The 24,038-nt window shown below is 41.4% G+C and overlaps 1 protein-coding gene across 1 annotated transcript in view; it reads right to left on the bottom strand.

The window, feature by feature from the left end:
* Positions 1 to 6,008: 6,008 nt before the first annotated feature.
* The window catches only part of LOC117813908 (synaptotagmin-9-like), a 59,832-nt gene continuing 41,802 nt past the window's right edge, over positions 6,009 to 24,038 (bottom strand). Inside the window, exons 5-8 of the mRNA XM_034684968.1 lie at positions 22,027 to 22,147; positions 21,715 to 21,886; positions 21,513 to 21,642; positions 6,009 to 6,424 (exon numbers count right to left, since the gene is read on the bottom strand). Of these exons, the coding sequence (XP_034540859.1) occupies positions 6,347 to 6,424; positions 21,513 to 21,642; positions 21,715 to 21,886; positions 22,027 to 22,147 (501 nt within the window). The 3' untranslated portion in view covers positions 6,009 to 6,346. The remainder of the gene's footprint in view (positions 6,425 to 21,512; positions 21,643 to 21,714; positions 21,887 to 22,026; positions 22,148 to 24,038) is intronic.

Raw genomic sequence — 24,038 nt, 5'->3', positions numbered from 1 at the left:
CTGCCTCGACCGAGTTGGGTCTGGAAAGAGGGATAGAGGAGAATAAGAGAGAGAGGGAGCGGTGATAGTGATGAGACGAATAGTAGTAGCTGCTGCCGCTGGAGTCCAGCACGTCCGTATCAGCTGGAGTCTGGAACGTCCACAGCAGGAGGACGTCTACGGCAGCTCAGAGGAACCTACGAGACAAGGGAGCTCAGGGACTCCAGAAAGGTCTATGGTTAGTAACTTTAATGGGACAGGGAGAGTTAAAGTAAGTGATGAGGGGGTTGGGGGGAAGGGCGTGAGACAGGATCCCAGTGTGTCAGTTCCCCTGGCAGTCTAAGCCTATAGCAGCATAACTAAGAGCTGGTCCAAGCCTGATCCAGCTCTAACTATAAGCTTTTTTTAAAAAAGGAAAGTTTGAAGCCTACTCTTAAATGTAGAGAGGGTGTCTGCCCTTGTTTGTCCTTGCCACTGTAACTTGCTAAATGCTGCAAAGTGCTCTGCTCATGGTGGATTAAGATGAGATAGACTGAGTCCTGTCTGTAAGATGGGACTGGATCTGATCCTGTCTTGGTGTTGGGTCTTTGTTAATAACAGAACATAGAGTACGGTCTAGACCTGCTCTGTTTGGAAAGAGTCTGAGGAGAACATTTGTTGGGATTTGGCGCTTCATAAATAAAGATTGATTGATTGATGTGAATGTTTTTTTGTTAAACTGTTTTAACAGAGCCTCTAATGTTGTCAGAAATCTTGGGGTGGCATTCAGAGAGTGCAAATATTGGTGGGACTTCAGTATTTGCTGCACCGGTTTGATGGTGTGAGGCTGTGACAGATAGGCCTTGATGCAGTATTTGTTCTTCATGTGTCTCATTCAGCCGTTCTCACACTCCTCATAAATCAATCCATCGATGTCTATATAGAAATATTTATTAACAATTGAATGGACATCTCACACAGTCTTGCTTAGGTTCATAATACATATTGTGTTTACATTTGATTAGTAGCTCACATCAGAAGTTTTAAAAAGGACTTAGAAATGAAGCATGCATTGTACCTACAAATATAGAAAGAAACTGACGGTGTTATCTGTGTCCGATACAAAGACTTCATCAGTACTGTTATTTATATACTGTTATAGTCATGAATTCAATAAACAGTGGCTTATTAAAACAACCACAGGGTGTGGTCTGGATGAAAAGGGGGACATTAAAGTGGGCTGGACTGATGCAAATATGATTTAACTCATTCAGTGATAAAAAGACAAAAACATAAAGACAAATCTGATCCCAGTGAGCTCTTTAGATCTGTAGGTAAACAAAGCACCCAACACACACTTATTACCCACAGGCTTCCACTACATACTGTATGTCAGGCCTAGAACACAGTTATGTCTTGAGAAGTAGGGGTGTGACGATCAGCTGACGAGATTTTAACACTATTTCTAAGAAGTCTTTAATGATGAAATAAATGGCTGCAGAAGCAGTCTTATCGAACATAAGTGACAAAATACAAAACACTGTAAGTCCATTTCAAGTGTTTTAACCAATCGGCAACCTCCAGTCTAAAAATATGAGTCCAATGCAGAAGTGCTAAAAACTGCAGTTTCCACAAGGATCCACTTGAGGCTGGCTCCAGAAGTACCGGAAACCACATACACACCAATTCAAAGAAGCCGATCTTTACAGCAGAAATAAACATGTTTACAGCCTGGTTCAAAAAACGAGTGTACTCTGGATAGATCATTTCTCAAACGGCACACACTGTACGGGGTGAATTTATTCATACTGCTGTAATTTCAAAGATATTTGGATTACGAGTCTTCCAATGAGAGGCACAGCTGACTTGACTGACAGGCGGGAACCATAGACTGTAAATAAAATGGACAGCGTCGCTCCGCCTTTTCCTATTGTACGGTTTTGAAGCCAAAATATCCTGTTCCAGAGCGCTGACATCTTGTAAATTTTCTGCAGCCAGAGTCTGTGTAGTAGGGAATTTGTGTGTTTCCACAGTAACAAACTCCGCCCTACAGCATACCGTCCCAAGATCCTATGGAGTTTCTCTCTACGGCAGCCGTCAATCAAAGTAAACCCGGAAGTAAAACCCTGTTTTTGGCACTATATAAAGCTGCGTTCACACCAAACGTAAATAAAATCAGTCGCCCGATTGAATAATATGTAAAGTCAGTTTAAATGCACAAGTTCCTGCAAATAAGTGATTGGTACCAGTTTGCGTCATTCACCTTTTTGAGTTGAAAAATCTGAACTACATTTGCACTGTGATAGCCAATCAGCATGCAGGTCTTCCAGTGACGTACACTACCAGTCTAAAGTTTGGACACACCTTCTCATTCAATGTTTTTTATTTATTTTAAATATTTTCAACATTGTAGATTAATACTGAAGACATCAAAACTATGAAATAATCTGGTTTTACCATAATCTGGATTACAACAGTAGTCAAATAGGGCTATCCATTGTGTACTAACCCTACCTCTGAACAACACAACTGATGGTCTCAAACACATTAAGAAGGCAAGTCATTCTACAAATGAACTCTTGACAAGGCTCATGTGCATTAGAAACCATTCCAGGAGACCACTTCATGAAGCAGACTGAGAGAATACCAAGAGTGTGCAAAGCTGTCATGAAGGAAAAAGGGGGTTACTTTACAGAATCTAAAATATAAAACAGATTCTGCTTTGTTTAACACTTTTTGGTTCATTCAATAATTCCATATATGTTCTTTCATAGTTTGGATGTCTTCAGTATTAATCTACAGTGTTTACAATCATTACAATAAATACAAACCCTTGAATCAGAAGGTGTTTACAAACTGTTGACTGGTGATGTGATGAACGGACTGGCAGAGGTTCCTTTATCTGGAAAATAAAGGATAAATAAATATCTCTGTGCAGCTTCACCAAACTGTAACGCTACCTGTTTCTTAAGGGAGTACAACAAGCAGCAACCTCTGGTCTCTGGTCTTAGAATAAGAAGTCCATGCGGAATTGTTAAAAACTGCAGTTCATCGAGCGTCCACTAGAGGCTTGCTTCAGAAACACCAGAAACCACATACACACCCATTCAAAGAAGACGATCTTTACAGCAGAAATAAACATGTTTACAGTCTGGTTCAGTTTAGGTCTGAATAGCTCATTTCTTTATCAGCACACACAGTACGGGGGGTGAATTTATTTATAACTCATTATTCTCATGAGTTTTGCCCAAATAAGGGCATGCCTGACTTGATTGACAGGCAGGAACACTGTAGCTGTTAGCAAGGATGCTAAAGGCCCGCCTCTTTACCTCACACTAAGTTATGTTGAGTTCAACATTTCCAATATGGCTCCTGCCGACGATCGGCTTCCAAGCAGCGCTTCAGAAACAGATGGGTGACGCCACGGAGTTGCTAAGTTGTGAAAACCTTTGTCTGTCACTTGCTTCCAGATATCAGTTGTACTAGGAAGTTAGTTCCGCCTCAAACCATCAAACCTTGTTTGATGACGACAGACTGGAGTGGAGTTTGATGGGAACAACCCCCCTCTTGCAGGATTTGCGTCTTTGGGAACATGCGAACGGAGCGAGTGAACACAAAACATCCTGGTACTCGAATGCACGCGAATCAAGCTAGTATTCACGTTTGGTGGGAACGCAACATTACAGCGCTTGCATATTGTTTATGTCATGATTGGAACTCCATTGCTGTTTAATGTTTTAAATGGGCATCTTCTTCGCTGATTTTGAGTTCAACGTCAGCATCTGTTACATATTGATATCACCTTGACCTACTGTACCTTGACAAGAAGTCTTGCTAATATCGTGAGATCTCATGCCATGGGATCTCATCACACCCCTATTCAGAAGAGACATGTATCCACAGTCATCTCACCATTTATCATCCAGATTCTTTTTTTATTTTTTATTTTCTAAACACATCAATCATCCCATAGGTGAATTGATCCAAATGTGATCAACCACTTACTTGATTCAAATTTTATTTTACCCTGACAATACTTAAACTTAATATCTATATTTCAATACTTATATTGATCAATATACATATACTTGACTTTCAATGAAGCAGATATGTGTCACTATCTATCTCCTTGTTCCTCCTCTCTACCAAGATTCCTTCTGCCCAACCAGCTCATCAAACTCCCTCAGAACTTTCCCCGTGCTTTTATGATCCTATCAGTTCCTCCTGTCCTGTGATCACTGGACAAAAAGGCCTTACCTAACCTTGGAGAGGGCTGCTGCCACAACTCAGGTTCCCAGTTACCAGCCTGTGCCGTACCTGATGACTTCCTGACTACAAGCCTCCAATCAGCATCGTGGTGAGCTAGTGTTCAGTCAGCTACCCTTGTGGCTGGTGAGACCCAGCTAGTTTGCCGACTGCAAACTTGCCATTAGCATAATAGCTTCCATTATGCACCTCCACAGTATAAAGGCTTTCCATTGGTTGTCCAGTTTGCTCCTCAGCCAAAGCCGCTTGCCTTCCTCTGGTTAATAGTTTCTGGTTACCTGAACTCTTGGAAACAATGGAAAGCCCCCTGCAGAGGCCAAGTTAGATCTTCAGGTGGGCAGCTGAAGCCAATGCCCTGAGCCCCAAAAACACAACTCAAGACTGTTGTTGTGGATAGTTGGTTGGTTGGTCTGTCCTCAAATCTGCAGACAATGCCCTTGAGCACTCTTGACACCATATCTCAACCAGCTCTCAATTTGTCCACCTTTCTTCCTAGGTCTCAAGAGTGGTTCTGTCTCTGTGGTCATCCACCAACCTCACTACATAGCAAGGCTCTGCATGTTATTCAGAAGACCAAATTAACTTGCAAACTGAACTAGTCATCTCCACCCTGACCTTTGGTCATTTCACTGATGTTTGTGATACACTCCTGCCCTCTCTCAATATCATCAGTTCACGGCCAAATTCCACCAGATCCATGTCCGGTCCGTCTCTGATCTGTCACAGCACCGGATCTGATAGGTTTCTATTCTAGTCAATGTGTTAACTTCCACTGTATCCACTCCGTTGCGTTCCGGCTGCGTCTCTGATCCAGCAGGTCAGAGTCCTCCGGATCAGATATGCAAGACTTCTATTTTTGCCGGACGCATCAATCACAACAGAGCAGATGGAGCAGATGGAGCGGGACAGGAAGTCAGGTTTCACCAAAACAAAATGAAAACATCCGGTTAATTTTCAGAATAAAACACTGTGTTATCACCAGATCGTATTTCACTTAACTACAACAACAAACCAAAGTCATGATGAGCGGAGCCAGGCCTGGAGTCAACAGGTCAGAGGTTTTCAGAGGACCAGAAAGACAACATGGATGAGGACAGGACCTCGGTCACATGACTCCAGCTGTCTAGAGGTCCTGCTCCATGCTGCGTTCTGAAACCGCAACCTGTGGGTGTTGACGGACGAGAGAGTGGACACGAATCTGGTGGAAGTCCCGTGTTAGGGTCTACTGCTCCAGCTCTCCACCTGAGATCCTTCAGTTCTGTTTTTGACCTCCCAGACCGACTGCTCTAAATTGCTTGTTCATGTTGTCTCCCTCAACGTAGCCATGATATATTATTCTTCACTTTAGAAGACTGAGAATAATCAGTAATCCCAATTAAACCCTGAATGAGAAATGAAGTGATCTTTTGCCAGACAAACGTCCCTCTGTAGCATCTGCTACTTGCATTTCTCTTACTTTGACCACACCCTGTTAACAAAGTATGTGAATTCCCATGCAGTAAATAGTAAACTCTGTTACCTATCTACCTTTACACACTCAAAGGTGAAATCATTTCACTTTAGATTCAGTTTACCGTGTCACCCAAAGAGATGAAACTAAGATGAATGAGACAGAAACACAGCACAGGCTGCTGTGTTGATCTGAACTGACCTCTCACATGGATCACAAGTTATGGCTTGAGTTATCTAAAACGGTTGATACAGGTCCACATACTGGAAGCTGCAAGAAAGCATGACCTTCTGCACACATATAAGCTGTTAATACGGTCAGTAAAAACTCTAAATCAAAGTTCACTTGGAATGTAGTTAAGTAGTTTTGGCTTGTGACGATACATGTGGACGTAACGAGTACAAGTGCAACAGTCCTACACACCTAAGCCTTATTCAGTCATTAAACAGAAGTCTACGGAATGACCTTTAGCTGATGTTACTATTGTCTGTTACATCTTGTCTGTTTAACACCTTAGGAAAACTTAGTGAACACCCACCAACAATCATTCTAATGCCTGAGTCTGTGTCAGTGTGTGTGTGTGTGTGCGTGTGTGTGTGTGTGTGTGTGTGTGTGTGTGTGTGTGTGTGTGTGTGTGTGTGTGTGTTAGATTGTAGTTGTGTGCATGTCCAGTCACGGTGATGGTGGTGTCTTCAGGGAGTTGGTGGATCCTCCTTGGCTGCCACCTCCAACTGCTGCTTGTCCGACCCACTGGAACACAAAGGGATGAAAGGAGTGAATCAGGGAGGAAGACAAGGATCAGGGTTAGTCACAAAATAGATATAAACACTCATGCATTAATGGGACATGAGGTAAAGAGTGGGAAGGAAAGGAAGGATAAAAAATGCTTCCATTTAAATGTCCCTCATGTGTCCCTCACAAGTGACAGTCAGAGAGCTTTCTGTGTTTATATCCTCAACCTCTGAACTCTCTGCCTCTGGACATTAAAACAACGAGCACTCTGAGTGTTTTTAAAGTGAACTTAAGACTTACCCTTTTAATCTGCCCTTTAACTTGTAGTTATTTCCTTTTAGTCCTGGACTGCCTTATAACCTATTATTATGACCATTATTACCACAGTTTAAGCATCATTTTCATTAATTTTATTTTATTCTATCTTAGTCTTTCTTATTTTATTTTGTTTTATTTTTCTGGTATTTATCTGATTTTATTTTAATGTAATAATTATATTATTTTTTCTGGTATTTATCTGATTTCATTTTATTGATTTAATTGTTATGATTTAATTAAAATTTGGTATTTATTTGATTTTATTTCATTTTCTAGATTTTATTAATTCAATTGTATTTCTATGATATCTATCTGATTTTTTTTTTTTAATTGATATGATTATATTTAATGTTTACTGTTTTTTATCTGACTATATTTTATTGATTCTGTTTTATTTTTCTGGTATTCATCTGATTTAATTTTATTTATATATATATTTTATTTTCTTTACATTTTTTATCTTATTTGATTTTATTGATTTGATTTTATTGATTTGATTCCTCTGATATTTCTCAGATTTTATTTTATTAATTTAATTGATATGATTATGTTTTATTTTTCTGTTTTATATCTGATTATATTTTATTGATTTGATTTAATTTTTCTGGTATTCATCAGATTTTATTCTATTGATTTAATTGATATGATTATATTTTATTCTTCTGTTGTTGTTTGTTTTCTGATTTAATTTTATTGATTTGATTCCTCTGATATTTCTCAGATTTGATTTTATTAATTTAATTGATATGATTATGTTTTATTTTTCTGTTTTATATCTGATTATATATATATAATTTTATTGATTTGATTTGTGTGTTTTCACATGTTGCCAGTGGAGAGTCGCTGGTATCACAAAGATGTGATGTCTTTCATTAGTTCTTGTCTTGTCTGAGTCCTAACTGCACGGGGAAGAGGATGATATGAAGTGTGACCAGGGCATCAGAAAACTCTGCAGAAGAGAGAGCTCTGTCCAATGATAATACAACATGGCCCTACCACTGTAACAGGCCTGATTTAGCTGAGTGACTCCCATGCCAGCCTGAAGATGGACTGACTGAGCTCACTCCCTCTTTGTTCAGGCACTGAGTGAAGGTGTTGAAATACAGAGTAACTTTCTGGCATTACAGAAACAACAGAGGATTTTACATTGAATAAAAGCACCATGCAGACAGTATGTGTATATTCCCTTATGTTTAACACCAAGATGATGAAAAAGGCAACAAAAAAGTATTTGATTCTTACATATGATTCTCATGTAGGCAGCATTAAAATGGTTTAAGGGTCCATACTGAATATTGAAAATATTTTAACCCTCTAAAATAAACATTTTTTTCATTTTCAGCGAGATAATAGATGATTTTAAGATGATCCTCTAGTGTAGCTAGCTTGGCAACACATATCCGTTGGAGCCAGTAGTGTCTTTGAAGCTCTGAGTATAAGGTCAAAGTGAACCTTTCTTCTTGGGAATAAGCCCTGAGGACCACTTTCTGTTATTTAACCATGCACTCATGTGAGGAGGTGTTTGTTTCATTCCTCTGCTTTTCAAACAGCAGCATCAAACATCAGGACGGATTCTGAAGAACTGGAGAAATAAGATTGGTGAAATCAGTCAGAGGTCAGAAGGTCAGGGCTTCCTCCAACGCATCTGAATGGCCATGAAGGACTAAGGTGGTTAAAGAACCATGTGTGTATGGTGTGTGTTTGTGTGTGTGGGTGTGTTTTATAAAAGAAAGATCAGTTGACTGAGGCTTCTGTCAACATGAGTTCTGGAAATCATCACTGAGGGTCTGCTTCAATCAGTGGATCCAGTGTTAACACTACTCTGAACTGTTGCTCTACAGAACATACAGACTCTGCGTCTGAGCTCATCCACCTGTCACTTAAACACAATCCCCACCAGGTTTCTCAAAGAGGTTTCTCATTCCATTAGTCCTCAGATTCTGTCCTTTATTAACTCTTCACTAGTCTGACCCCTCCTGAAGAAGCCTTTACCCCCTGGATTTGGAACAGTTTGAGACCCATTTCTAATTTTCCATTTATTTCCAAAGCTTTAGAAAAGTCTGTCATAACTCAACTTACTGCAGACATGAACGACTGTAAGGCTTTCAAACAATAATAATCACTGACCCACCACAGCACAGAGACAGCTCTTATCCACTAATGACCTATTACTCACTGCTGACTCTGGTGCCTGTTCAAGTCTCATCCTGTTGCTGCTTCAGCTCTGCATATTATAAGGTTGATCATGTTTTCCTCTTGAACCATCTAGAAGATCACGTTGGTTTTAATGTTACAGCTCTAAGCTGGTTGGCTGTTATCAGGCTCTTCTCCTTTGGAATCATCTACCAGTCCGGGAGGCAGACACCCTCTCTACTTTTAAGAGTAGGCTTCAAACTTTCCTTTTTGATAAAGGATTAAGGTGGGGTCAGACTGAGTCTTATCCTGTCTTGGTGTTGGGTCTCTGTTCATAATTTGACATAGAGTGGTCTAGACCTGCTCTGTTTGTAAAAGTGTCTTGAGATAATGTTTGTTGTGATTTGGCGCTATACAAATAAAGATTGATTGATTGATTGATTGATTAATTGATTGATTGATTGATTGATTGGTTGATTGATTGATTGGTGCTGGGATATCAGAAACTAAGGTCTTGGTATAGCAGCAGAAGAGTAAAATGCACATTTCTTTGGACCACATCAAGTCCCATCAGAACAGTTAGAGGAAGTCAGCCACAGAAACTTCTGGTGCCGTCATCACTCAGTGGTACCTGTTTAACAAGACAGTTTCAAGAATTATGGAAATTCCAATGAATGAGCTCAATAGCCTGGGAAACTGGATATTAAGAGCATCAATAACAAGGAGTACCAATTCCTGCAGGAGCACTGCAGTGTTATGATGATGCTTGCAGCAGTGTTGGACATCTTAAAAGGGGAGAACTTGTAACAGTCAGACTCTGTTACCAGCCCTCAAGGTCCTGATATCAAGGACCTTGAAAGCCATCCTCTGGAGAATGGCAGCTGGCCTTCAAGACATAATAAATGTCCAAGTTCTTAATGCCTTCTCTTTTTTTGTGAATTTCACCACTCATCAACACAGGGCAGAGGTATACTGCAATATTTGTTTTTAAACCAGGCACATATATAACCTCAAACTGAAACATATTTATGATATTGATCCCACCTAATGGAGTACTTGAGGTTAAGAGGCTGATACTTTAAACCAATTCTCAGACATCAAACATTCAAACCTGTCTTTCCCACCTGACGACACAACTGTCTCAGCCCGGATCTCATCCTGCCTTGCTGACATTTCTAAATGGATGAGGGAACGTCACCTACAGCTAAGACTGAGCTTATTATCATTCCAGCCAGTCCCACTATGGACCCACAGATCAATATCCAGTTTGGATCACAAAACCTCATGCCCACTAAGTCTGCCCGAAATCTGGGTGTCATGATTGATGACCAGCTAACCTTCAAGGTTCATGTTGCCTCGATAGCTCGGTCCTGCCGTTTTTCCCTCTATAACATCAAGAGGATCAGACCCTACCTGACAGAACACGCAACACAGCTCCTGGTTCAAGCTCTTGTAATGTCACACATTGACTACTGCAACTCTCTACTGGCAGGCCTCCCTGCATTCACAGTTAAACCTCTGCAAATGATCCAGAACGCAGCAGCACGTCTGGTCTTCAACCAGCCTAAGACAGCTCATGTCACTCCCCTGCTCATTTTGCTACACTGGCTTCCAGTTGCAGCTCGCATCAGATACAAAACTCTAATCATGACTTACAAAGCAGGAACCAAAACTGCTCCAGTTTACCTGGAACCCCTCATCCAGGTCTACTGCCCTCCTCGCCCGCTACGCTCAGCCTCTGAAAAGCGCCTAGTGCTTCCAGCACACAAGGCCTCAAAATCACTAGCTGGACTCTTCTCTTCTGTTGTCCCTAAATGGTGGAATGAATTGGCCAACTCCATTCGATCTGCAGAGTCCCTCTCTACTTTCAAAAGACAGCTAAAGACCCAGCTCTTTAGGAAGCACTATGCACTTAGTTAGATTGTTCTCCACTGTTGTCCCCAGTGGCAGATCATGTCTTCCAGCTACAGTTGACTCACACCGTCCTGCTCTACTCTGGGGATCTGTGTTCAGGTCTTGAGGGACCCAGAACTTGGTACTTTGGTCATTATTGTGGTGATGTTAATTGTTGATGATGATAATGGAAGGTCTTAAATGGTTTGGTTGCTTCATTGTAGATATTCCTTATTAAAAAAATTATAATAATAATAAAATTCCTTACTTACTTTTGTGCATTGCCTTTACACTGCTTGGCAGTACCTGCACCCAAATGGACTTGAAGCACTTCGTTACTCTTACTGATCTTGTTTCCTCTTGTCTAGATCTTTGCTTGTGTTGTTCTTGTTCTCGTATGTACGTCACTTTGGATAAAAGCGTCTGCTAAATGACATTGTAACATTGTAACATTGTAACATTGTAACATTTCCATAAAGTACAACACTCAACAACCATCTAGTGCCCCTTTGATAGATTTTTGTGAAAAAAGAAATCAGAAATAAATAAGTTCATGGACCTTAAAAAAACAGATTTAGTGACTAAGAAGTGAACTGCAAAATGAATGAAAGGTAAAAATGTTAAAAAGTTCAAAGTTATATGTGTCAAAGAGTCCTTTAAAAAAAGGTAAACCTGCTTTAAAAACGGGTTAAAAACTCTTAGAAATGTTCTAATGTTCTTTATCTGTGATCTACAAGGATCCAGGGGAAGAGACACGTCATCATGTCAGATTTACCTGACCGTTTTTCCCAGCAGTGCTAGAGCGAGCTTTCCCTCACAACAACAACGATGGCGGACAACGGCAGCTTGTCTCCTTGACCACTGCTTTGCCTTTGAATCCTTTAGTCTCTTTTATTTGTTCTCTGCAGGACGATGGAGGAAACACGTTTGGTTTGTGTTTTTGATCAGGGCAACCCCGCCCCTCACCCCTGACGTAAGTGGTTTGCGGATCTAGACCAGTAAAGAGTTGGAGCCGCTCTTGAACCTGTTTTCCTGGCCAGGAGCCGGTTCACTCATAGTCGAAACACGAAAAACCAGTTCTCAATTGAGCACCGGCTCTGAACCAACCCTGAAACTGCCTTGGTTGAAAAGGGGTATGAGAGAGATGTTCATGATTGATTGCTCATGTCTGCCATGACCGGAAGTGAGAGCTCCAGACGACCATGCTTCATTCCCGCTGAAGCTGCCAGAGAGGAAGCATCGCGTCTGAGTTTCATTTACTTAGTATTTTTAGTATTTTGTGTTCTTTTACTTTAAGATATGTAACTTAATTGTTATATCGTGTTTCATTAACCTGCTAACCATTGTTAGAAGCTCTCTCCTCCTCTGTGCGACGATCACTAACACTGGGGATGATAGTTGCCAAGAGACTTATTTTGAAGCAATGGAAGTCCCCATCCCCCCCTTCTTTTCAGGAATGGATTTCTAACATGACGTCAGTCATACAAATGGAGAGACTAAGGTTCCTGCAATCTAGCTCTGTGAAGACATTCTCAGCTATCTGGAGCCCGTTCCTTGCCTTTTTGGATGAGGCTGACGTGTGATGGAAGTGGAGTATGTCTTTATACATATGCAGACTTGACACATAGCACTCCAGAGTACGCATTTTAATTGGCAGCTTTGTATGGTCTTTTTATGTTTGTTTTTTTTTCTCTCTGCTTTCTCTCTACATTATTTATGTGTGTATGTATGTGTATGCATACGTATGCATGTGTGTGCATATGTGTGTTTATGTGTATATATGTATTTCTATTTATTTTATTACTTATCTTCGTTTATTTTGTTATTTAAAATCATTTCTCAACTAACATTTTCTTCACGTGTTTTCTATTAATTTATTTGTCTGTTTTTTATTTTTCATATTACCAATTTTATTTTATTTCATTTCACATGTCTGAGCCCCTGTTTGATTGTATTTGTTTTGTCTTGTTACATTACAAAAATTACAAATAAAATATTTAAAAAAACAAACAAACAAACCATTGTTAGAAGTTTCCTTTGATATGAATGATAGCTTTTCAAACTTGTCCAGCTCTCTTTAAAGGTGACATATCACGCTTTTTTCATCAATATATATTGGTCTAAGAGGTCCCCAAAACATGTCTTTAAAGTTTATGCTCAAAAAAACACTTTGAAATCAGATTTTGGTCTGCCTGAAAAGTCCTCTTCTTCAGTCCTCCTCAGAACACTCTGTTTTCCCTCTGACCACGCCCCCTCAGGAAGTGGATGTGCCTCGGCTCTCCAGCACGTTGATCTAATGTTTACATGTTGGCTGAATATACACGGCTGCTCAGAGATCGCGTTACTTCAACCCTCTGAATCTGATCCAGAATCTGATCCTGACAGAGAGGCGCCTGCAGCAGGACCTTTCTGAAGGATTGGTCACAGATTTAGTGTTTCTTGTTGTTTTATTTATCAGTATGTAGACGTGTGTCTTGGTACACAGCTACGAACATGTAGCTATGTGGCTATGCTAACTAGCGCTAGCACTTATCCATGATCAATAAAAATCATCCACTAGATCTTCAAATCTGCAGACGTGGGGAGTAAAACCGACCTCTACCAGAAAGGCAGCAGGACCTTTTCTGAAGGATTGGTCACAGATTTAGTGTTTCTTGTTGTTTTATTTGTCAGTATGTCGACGTGTGTCTTGGTACACAGCTACAGCTATGAACATGTAGCTATGTGGCTATGCCAATTAGCGCTAGCACTTATCCATGACAAATAAAAATCATCCACTAGATCTTCAAATCTGCAGACGTGGGGAGTAAAACCGACCTTTGTGTTTATTAAGACAGCCTACAACTAGCATGCCTCCCTCCTAAGCTCCTTGTTACCACACATGTGTGCAGGTAATGAAAAACAGAGGAGGGGTTGAGTTGTATTTTATACAGTCTATGGGCTGAACAAGCTCCGAGCTCTGACTCCGTGACAGACCGGATATTGTTGTTACGTAACAAAAACACTGAAGTCTGAAACGGCTGGTTTCACACACATTTACAGAAAGGTGGAAAAACCAGAACAGGGGCAGAATGGATTCTTTTCATTCTCGGGGGGTTTGTAGACATGCCAGGGACACATATTTCAGGTAGAGAACCATTAAAAAGTCCATTTTGCATGATATGTCACCTTTAATATGCCGCTTCCAAACTGCCACAAGGGGGCAGTGTTAGCTCATCTGACTGCGACTGTGAATGAAAGTATGAATGATTATGTGATTATTAATCATTTTTTAAGAGATTAAAATTCCTGCTGAAGCTGCCAGAGAGGAAGCATTGCGTCTTGAGTTTTGTTTACTTATATTACCCTTAGCAGGGCACCACACACATATAGAGCGGCTCTCTGGTTTAGGAGATCTTGTTCTCCCTCCTTGAAGGAACAGGTTCTGCTTATGAGATACAACTATTGTTTCACTTACTATAGCCTTGCTAAATATCTCTAAGCAGAGATTCCAAACTCATCAGCATAATTAAGGTGTTATACAGCGTTGGATGTTTTATTAAACCGTCATATCTCATTCTGCTTCAATGCAGGAATATGCAGAACTGATCATAATTATTGATGTTTACATACTGTTTCCCATCTGGTGTGCCAGTTTGTCTGATTGTTCACTCATCCTGTCAGGTTCATTATTGTTCACTTCCAAAACAAACAATAGATCCATTTTTGGGGACAGAAAAACAACAAGTGCTTTAAAAGTAAGGAAACTAAAGAAACTAAGTACAGTTTCTGAGTAACTTGCCCAGCACTGTTTCTAATTAAAGGATAATTCATCCAGCAGGCTGCTGCTGGATGATAACAGCATGTTGTGCATAAACTATAACATCTCCATATTTCTTCTAATGGATGTTGTTTAAAAGGTAGAGAGAGTAGAAATATTGATCCTTCCAGTCTCATTTCGTTTTCTTGCTGGTCCGACCTGAAGCTTACTCCGAGATAACCCCGAACACGACATTGTTGTCAACTTCCTCTGCCAGCCCAAGCTTTCTGCCTCCGGCTTTGTGCACATTTCATGCTTCACTTGAAAATACTTTTGAACAGAAAAGATCAAACCTGTGCTTCCTACGCAGGCTAGGCAGAAATGAGAGTTATACAAAGGGATTATGGGAAAAACGAAGATTTGTGCTGCAAAAATATCAAGAGAGAAGTGCTGAAGAAAAACAGATTGAACTAAATTATCTTACCACTCCATTCTCTCCGAGTTCCCCTGTTCATTTCTACAGCTGCACAAAGTAGACTTCTATTGCTCTCACAATGATACAGATAACTTCAACCTGACTGTCTGGAACACTTTGGACTAACATCAGGTGGAGAAAGCAAGCATTGAAAACAGCATAAACACATGACTGACACTGCTCTGTAGCATCTGCCATTTGCTAATTGAATGTCTAAGGTTGCAGTGAAGAAGTGGAAGGAAAGCACAAAACTCAAACCATGTTCAGGTCCAGATTCAGAGTCAGTGACCTCTGAGATAAAACTATGACACCTTGTAAAAGCATGAATTAGTGCGATCACACACAGTCACTGAGGAGTGTTAGAGAGGGCCTCTTTATTTGTGTGTGTTTGGAGTCTACACATGCAGCCCTCCAGCTCCTCCAGCTTCACCATTGTCGCTGATACAAGATTTGCTGACCCATTACAAATCCTACGCCTCTCGTGGTAGATGCAGTGTGACAGCTAGTGCTTCATTTGCTTCTATCTGGATGCAGAGTGAGATGGACTGAGAGAACTGGGACTTTTGGTGTCAGAGTGTAACTAAAAAAAGAACATTTGTAATAGTATTTTTATTTGTCCTTTATTTTAGCAGGGAGGAGGACCCTGTGAAACTGAGGTCTCTGTTCCAGGGGGGCCCTGCAGCAACGTGATGAAACAACAAAATCAAAACGTAAACACAGCTGACAGTTTTAAATGTTTTAACATTTTAGATAGGCTCAATTACTTCCTTTAAGTAGCCCAGACACTTACTCTTTAATAAGCCACTTGACCACATAGAGGGGTTTTTCCACCAAAGGAACTCTACCCCTGAACTACGGGCGTTTCAACCGGTGAACCCAGGGTCCAAATTTAGTTCAGGGGTAGATCATCTCCCCCCTAAAAAGCCCTTGCTAGGGGGTTAGCACTTTTCAAAGGTCCCAGGACTTTCGGGATGCAGGGACTGCAATGCTGAACGTGTCTGATTGGTAGATTAACCTCAGTGTTTTTATTCCTCCCTCCGTCCACAATAACATCACACACATCTGTGATTCACTTGATTTCTCTTTCTTTCATTAGTTTTTATTTGTTCTATCTTTTTTGTATGTGTGTGTACTTTTCAAAAGAAGAAGCTGTGATTCTCTTGATTTAGCAGCTTGTAACAGTAGTCTTCTCTCAGCCCACCGTGAATGCGTCTCTCCCGGTGTTACGGTTTTAAAAGTGACCCTGTAAACTGGAGACCTTCAGCTGAACGTGTCAGTGTTTGTGGAGTTTACACAGCTGTTGAAACACAGAGGGAGTTCCTGGGAATGCAAACTAGTTTAGTTTTTATTAAGATTTCAAAATATCCTCATCAGATATTTAATGATCGTCTAAAGACGTTTATGAGGGATGCATCCGACTGAGAGTCTCCAGTTAACAGGGTCGCTGTTTAAACCAAAACACCGGCCGATCTCTGCCACGGCTTTTTGAGTTCAAAAGGATTTTAAAGGCGTGTTGAAATGTCTTTGCTACTCGCGCTTATCTCCTCTCACGTGTTGATTCAGTGAATCCATCTGTGATGAAATATAGCACCATCTAAAACAGACCAGCTGAGTCTCTTCATGCTAACAGGCTAACTGTTGTGTTGCTCATAATGATACCTGCCTGTCTGTCTGCTTCTATGGTGTCATCTGTGATGAACGGCATTCCTCTTTGTTTTACTGCCCCCTACTGGTCTGGTGGTGTAGTGCATTTACTTTTTTTCCTCCATACATCACTGGCCTGATTTACACAATCTACCCGGGACTTCAGCCTGTGGTCTAAACGCAGACAACAATGGGGGCACAGGAACCTTTTAGTTCAGGGGAAAGTAGTTCTGGGAGCTAAAAGACCCCGGAACTCTTGGTCCAAATGCACCTAGAGAGGGAGGTTTAGCTGTGTGTTTGAAAATCCTTCCACATGATGGAAGCAGCAACACTTCCAGCATCAGTGTTTCCTCATCAGTACTAAACCTCAGTGTCTTTGAGGGAATCCAGTTAAAGATCTGGTTGTATGGCTGGAGATGTTTAGAAAGTGTGTTGTATTTGTATATGACTTCTGTATTAAATCATTGGTTTTTGTAAAGCATGCTCCTCTCAGGTGCTAATTAACTGGACAGCTCCTGGTTTAGATATTTAGCTGCCCATATATAAGTAAGTAAAGCTTATTTAGTATAACCTTTCACAGAGCATAGTCACAAAGTGCTTGACAGAGTCTCAATATCGACAATACAATGTGCAATAAATAAGACAATAATGAAAGCAGACAAAATAACAACAAATTACAAAAGATGGTCAAAAGCCATGACAAACAAATGAGTCTTAAGATGATTTTTAAAAGTCTCTGTGGAAGTAGCACAGCGCACTTGGGGCGGAAGATTGTTCCAGAGGGGGCCTAAATGAACAGAATATCCCCGTCTCTAACACATGACCTGGAAATAACCTAATTAACTGACCCCACAATAAACCATATGGTAAACAAACAACAAAAATAACACCACAAAAAATATACTAACAATAACCTACCCTAAACCTCAAAATAGATACTATAAACACTCATAAGATCACAACTTTTAATAATAGAGTCTGACAGCAGCTTATAGAAACTAATGTGTTTCAGCCCTCAGTATTTCAAATTGAAGTATTCTAACAGTTAGGGAATATTGACAGGGACGAGGTTTCAACAAGTTCATGAGCAGGGACGAAATCCAAGAACTGATGTTTCAGAGGAGTAAAGAAGTGGCCTCATGAGGAAGAAGGAGAAGAAGAAGGAGAAGAAGGAGAAGAAGAAGAAGAAGAAGAAGAAGAAGAAGTAGAAGAATAAGAAGAAGAAGAAGAAGAAGAAGAAGAAGAAGAAGAAGAAGAAGAAGAAGAAGAAGAAGAAGAAATGTTTAAGCTGCATGAGAAAAGGTGATCTGATTAAAAAACGTCAGGTACGATCAGTCATGTTATGAAAATGAAAAACATGCTGTTTATCAAAGATGTAAAACGACCCTTTAAAACAGAAACCTTGTTACTTTTCAAACTGACTCTCTTCATAACACAGTCTCACTGCTCAGTGTGAACCTCAGACACTAGTTGCCGCTTCCCCAACTGATCCTGAAACCCTGTGCCAAGAGCCTTCCCAGGGCCGACCTGGCACCAGCTCCTGCAGCATTGTTGCAGAGAAGCAGGATGTACTGGCAGTGTTTGTGCTCCACATCTTCACATTTGAAACATGTCTTTTTTCTCTGCTGGCACAAAGCATGTCAGAGCAACACCTCCAGTGTTTGTGTAGGCGAGTCTCTGAACACAAACACCTGCTATCTCAGAGGAAGCATGTGCTTCAGTTTGGGATCATCACGTCTCAGACTTACTGTTTCAAATCAACCTGCAAATTTGCAAATTCACAGGAGCTTTTAGGTGTGGTCTTTAATGACTCTTTATATATGTACAGTAAAGTACCTGATAAGGTGAGCAGCTCAGAGGGAGGTGACAGCAGGGGGACTTTCACAAGAGATACACACTCCATTGAATTATTAGTGCAAGGCTTATTTTTCAAGAACACAGAGGGCCTCGTTCACAAACTGCTCTTAGGATTAAATGTGTTCCCAAACAGACTCATGCAGTTTTAAGACGTTTCTGACATTCAGCAAAGTTTTCTTATCCGGGATTTGTTCCTAACAACACTGAGATCTTCTGACCAGAGAGAGATAGCTTCAGCACCACAGCCTGAACGGAGAGGAGTGGCCCTGCCCTCTTTACCCCAGACAGTTACAGATGATGGCTGAAGACGAAACACCTGTGTCTGCGTCGAAAGGAACATGCACACCGCCGGCTCAACATCCAGACTCTCTTTACCCTCCAAATGATGAGGAACAACAGTCACGTTATGCGCTGCCTTCTTTGTCTGTATAAATCTCAAGCCTCAGAAACGGCACATGAAATCTGAGAAAGCATGTTGTGGTAAGTAGTTAGCTTGGTAAGCTAACAACTGTACTGATAGTATTGCAAAATTGCTGACAAAATTATTGCACTAACCTATGAGATCCTCACAAGCAGATCATAAAGACCATGCAGAAAAGCTGTCCTTGGGAGCTCTTACACATCACTCACATGCAACATTTCTCCGCTCAAGACAGTAAATGTTCATCCTGTGAGAGGAAACCTCCCTTTAGAGCGCGTGCAGAAGTGAACTGAGCGCTTACAGGTTTAATCTGCGTGCTGTGCCCCTCCTGCTCACAGGTAACAGAGCTGCTCATGCTCCAATATATATTTGAGTTTGGTCAGTCCGGGGGGCAGGCACAGTGGGCCTACACAGTCACCATGGTCTCTGAGTGTAATTGGCTGCAGGGACAGAGTCCTTGTGTTTTCAGATTGGACAGGTTTTTTTGGGGGGTTATTTTTCTGTCTTCATTTTGGGGCTTTTTGCCTTTATTTCATAGGACAGCTGAAATGAGACAGGAAATATGGGGAGTAGAGAGTTGGGGAAGACATGCAGGAAATGGTCGACCGGTCGGGAACCGGCGACCCCTGCGACGAGGACTGCAGCCTCTGTATGTGGGGCGCTTAGACCACTAGGCCACCAGCGCCCTCTGATTGGACAGTTTTTATTTTATTTTCACCGTGTTTGTTGTTATCGTCCTTCTCATGCACATGGACATGAGGAGCTGCTATTCATGAGCTCCTTGGCTAATCTTCAGAGATCGACATCTTACCATGTAATTCTCTAAAGTGGAGACACTTTCCTCTTTAGTCCCCCCAAAGCTGGAATGTGAACAAAACTCAGTCATCCTCAATTTGGACCACAGCTGTGAAGGGTCTCTGTTACATTGTGTTAGCTTAGCATTAGCTAGACAGTTTACAGGGTCACTTTTAAAACTGTAACACCGGGAGAGACGCATTCACGTTGGGCTGAGAGAAGACTACTGATTACGTGGAAAAAGGGAGGAAAAACACAATACACTTTCCAAACATCTCCAGCCATACAACCAGATCTATAACTGGATTCCCTGAAAGACACTGGGGTTTAGAACTGATGAGGAAACACTGCTTGAAGTGTTGCTGCTTCCATCATGTGGAAGGATTTTCAAACACACAGCTAAACCTCCCTCTCTAGGTGCATTTGGACCAAGAGTTCCGGGGTCTTTTAGCTCCCAGAACTACTTCACCCTGAACTAAAAGGTTCCTGTGCCCCCATTGTTGTCTGCGTTTAGACCGTGGGCTGAAGTCCCGGGTAGATTGTGCAAATCAGGCCAGTGACGTATGGAGGAAAAAAAGTAAATGCACTACACCACCAGACCAGTAGAGGGCAGTAAAACAAAGAGAAATGCCATTCATCACAGATGACACCATAGAAGCAGACGGACAGGCAGGTATCATTATGAGCAACACAACAGTTAGCCTGTTAGCATGAAGAGACTCAGCTGGTGCTGTTTTAGATGGTGCTATATTTCATCACAGATGGATTCACTGAATCAACACGTGAGAGGAGATAAGCGCGAGTAGCAAAGACGTTTCAACACGGCTTTAAAATCCTTTTGAACTCAAAAAGCCGTGGCAGAGATCGGCCGGTGTTTTGGTTTAAACAGCGACCCTGTTAACTGGAGACTCTCAGCCGGATGCATCCCTCATAAACGTCTTTAGACGATCATTAAATATCTGATGAGGATATTTTGAAATCTTAATAAAAACTAAACTAGTTTGCATTCCCAGGAACTCCCTCTGTGTTTCAACAGCTGTGTAAACTCCACAAACACTGACACGTTCAGCTGAAGGTCTCCAGTTTACAGGGTCACTTTTAAAACCGGAACACCGGGAGAGACGCATTCACGGTGGGCTGAGAGAAGACTACTGTTACAAGCTGCTAAATCAAGAGAATCACAGCTTCTTCTTTTGAAAAGTACACACACATACAAAAAAGATAGAACAAATCAAAACTAATGAAAGAAAGAGAAATCAAGTGAATCACAGATGTGTGTGATGTTATTGTGGACGGAGGGAGGAATAAAAACACTGAGGTTAATCTACCAATCAGACACATTCAGCATTGCAGGCCCCGCCCCCCGAAAGTCCTTGGACCTTTGAAAAGTACTTCCCCTCAAGCAGGGGCTTTTTAGGGGGGAGATTATCTACCCCTGAACTAAATTTAGACCCTGGTACCTCCAGTCGAAACGCACGTAGTTCAGGGGTAAAGTTCCTCCGGTCGAATAACGCCTATTGTCACTTTATTGAGAAACTATTTGGTGGACTCAGATTTTTTTGTGTAATTGACGCCCCAAGTACTGTAGCAATATTGTGTTTTTCATTAATGGTGTACTTTTTTATCCTCACAAGTCTACATTTCTATTTTTTATGTTAATAAAAATGTACATGCAGATTACAGGCTCTTTATATCTTTTGAATTTATATATTTCTGAGACGTGAGCCGAGGCATTTGTTGGTTTGGTCCACCACTCTAATACTTAACATTTATCTTACAAGAGAACTATGTGGAATTTAAACTCATTACTGAAGTGCTGTGTGTCCCTTACCTCTATGAGAGGGTGCCAATGTGCAATGGGTTTCCGGGGGTATGAAAGCATCTCGTTCCAGTGGTCCCTCCCCAGAGTCTCAGCCTGACTTCCTACTTTGCAAACTCCGATCACTTCATTATGCCCGACCCTGCAGAGCAGAAAGAGCAATTCACTGAGGTGTTCCTGTGTTTGTAGATGAGACCTAGGTGAACTTACTCACCGATCATAGTCCATGACGGCTATGAGCAGGCTGATCTGGTCTATGTTCTCAGGCGGGACATCAAACACCATAGCTTCGTTGTACACCGGGTTCAGAGTGTTACGTTTGGTGGATGTCTTCCTCTTTTTTAACCTCCGACCGTCACACATCAGGGACACTTTGACGTACGGATCTGGAGGGAGGGATATTGTTTTAGTACAGAAAGCTGTCACTCAAAAATCATCCTGACTAACATCAATGAAGAACTCATGTACAGTGTATCTGACAGCAGCTCCTCTCTGTTGGAACATTTCATTGTCATTCAGCACACACCTGAAGCTCCAGTGATATCCATGGCTTTGAGGTTCCTAGCCTTGATCATGGTGATGGTGAGCCTGCCAGCCGTCGGGAGATAGCACAATGAAAACATCAGCTCTCCCAGGTCCACATTGTCCTGTGAATAAACATGAGATACGGTCTTTACTCGTTGCTATGACTTCGACAGTAGCAGGGGAACCTGACAGAGGAATTACATATGATGTGTTATTGCTTCACATGTAGAAAAAAAACCAACTGTATACCAAATTTGCTGTATTCTAGATGTTATTATACATTATTTTGGTTGTACTCCTCAAGTCATTAATCCCAAATGGTACATACCTTAACCCTTAAACTCAAACCCTGTACGGTATGAATCCTACACATGATTGTTGTTTATGTTTTATTTATGTTTTAGTGTTAAGTTGTTTTTTTCCTGGGAGTAATGTCCTTCAGCTCTCTCTCCTGTGCAGTGACATGCTCAAGCAGTCTATCTATCAATCTTTATTTATATAGCCTCAAATCCCAACAAATGTTCTCCTCAGACTCTTTCCAAACAGAGCAGGTCTAGACCGTACTCTGTGTTCTATTATTAACAAAGACCCAACATCAAGACAGGATCAGATCCAGTCCCATCTTACAGTCAGGACTCAGTCTGATCTCATCTTAATCCACCATGAGCAGAGCACTATGCAGCATTTAGCAAGTTACAGTGGCAAGGACAAACTTCCTTTAACAGGCAGAAACCTCCAGCAGGACCAGACTCATGTTAGACACACATCTGCTGAGACCGTGTTGGAGAGAGAGATAGAGGGAGATGAAGAGAGAGAGAGAGAGATGGTAGTGGGGAGACGGATAGTAGTAGTTGTAGCAGCTGGAGTCTGGCATGTCCACAGCAGCAGAGATCCAGAGGAAAGCCCTCAATAAACTCCAGTACATCCAGAACTCAACTGCACATCAACCCTGTCCTCCAAAACCTCCACTGGCTCCCTTTCCCCCAACACATTCGCTTCAGACTCCTCATCCTGAACTACAAAGCCCTCCATCACCTGCCCCCCTCCTATCTCACTGACCTGCTTCCCCCTCACACCCCCCCCCAGCATATTATGTGATTTTAGAGTTGGTCTTTATTCGAAGTAGCCAATTTGCCAGAGGTCAGAGGTCAAATGTACAATTTGTTCTGGAAACTCCAAGATATTTTTTTTCTACTCATCTTATTGGTTCTGTATGTTGTTTTATACCTATGCTACAAGTCTGTGCACATTTGTCACTGCGTCACTGGTTTTGTAAATATTTGTAAATTTACTTACGTTCGTAAGATATGCTTATTTTACTTCTTTAATTTTAATTGCTAATAACTTTTTAATAATGACTATTTTATAGGCTCATGTTTACTTTATACTGTTTTGCACTGTCTACTCTGCTGCTGTAACACTTTAAATTTCCACATTGTGGTATGAATAAAGGAATATCTTATCTTATCTTAAGAATATGAAGGGAAATAGTTGGTTTCTATTTGTTGTTACTACTACATATCAAGTTCTGATTCCTCTTCCACAAAAACAGCTTCATAATGTCCCACTTAATTCTGTAACTTTGATTCTCTCAGCTACACCTTTTCGACTGAGTCAGTTTCTGGGCCGGTTCGCAGCCGGTGATCAATTGAGAACCGGTTTCAGAGAGGCTCTAGCTCTTTGCTGGTCCCTGGTCTAGAACGGCTTACGTCAGGGGCGAGGGGCGGGGTTGCCGTAATCAAAAACACAAACCAGACGTGTTTCCTCCATTGTCCCGCAGCGAAAAAATAAAAGAGACTAATGGATGCCAAGGCAAAGCAGTGGTCGGCCGAGGAGACAAGCTGCTGTTGTCCTCCATCGTTGTTGTTGTGAGGGAAAGCTTGCGCTAGCACTGCTGGGAAAAGCGGTCACGTAAATCTGACGTCATGACGTGCCTCTTCCACGGACTCGAGCGGGCGGAAAAAACAAACGGGTGCCGTGTTGGTTCGCAAGTTCAACCAGGTCCGAACCAGT

This window comes from Notolabrus celidotus, chromosome 6 (genome assembly GCF_009762535.1).
Source record: "Notolabrus celidotus isolate fNotCel1 chromosome 6, fNotCel1.pri, whole genome shotgun sequence".
NCBI classification, from domain to species: Eukaryota; Metazoa; Chordata; class Actinopteri; order Labriformes; family Labridae; genus Notolabrus; species Notolabrus celidotus.
The sequence above is the reverse complement of the archived record's forward strand: the minus strand, read 5'-3'. Positions and strand labels throughout refer to the sequence as shown.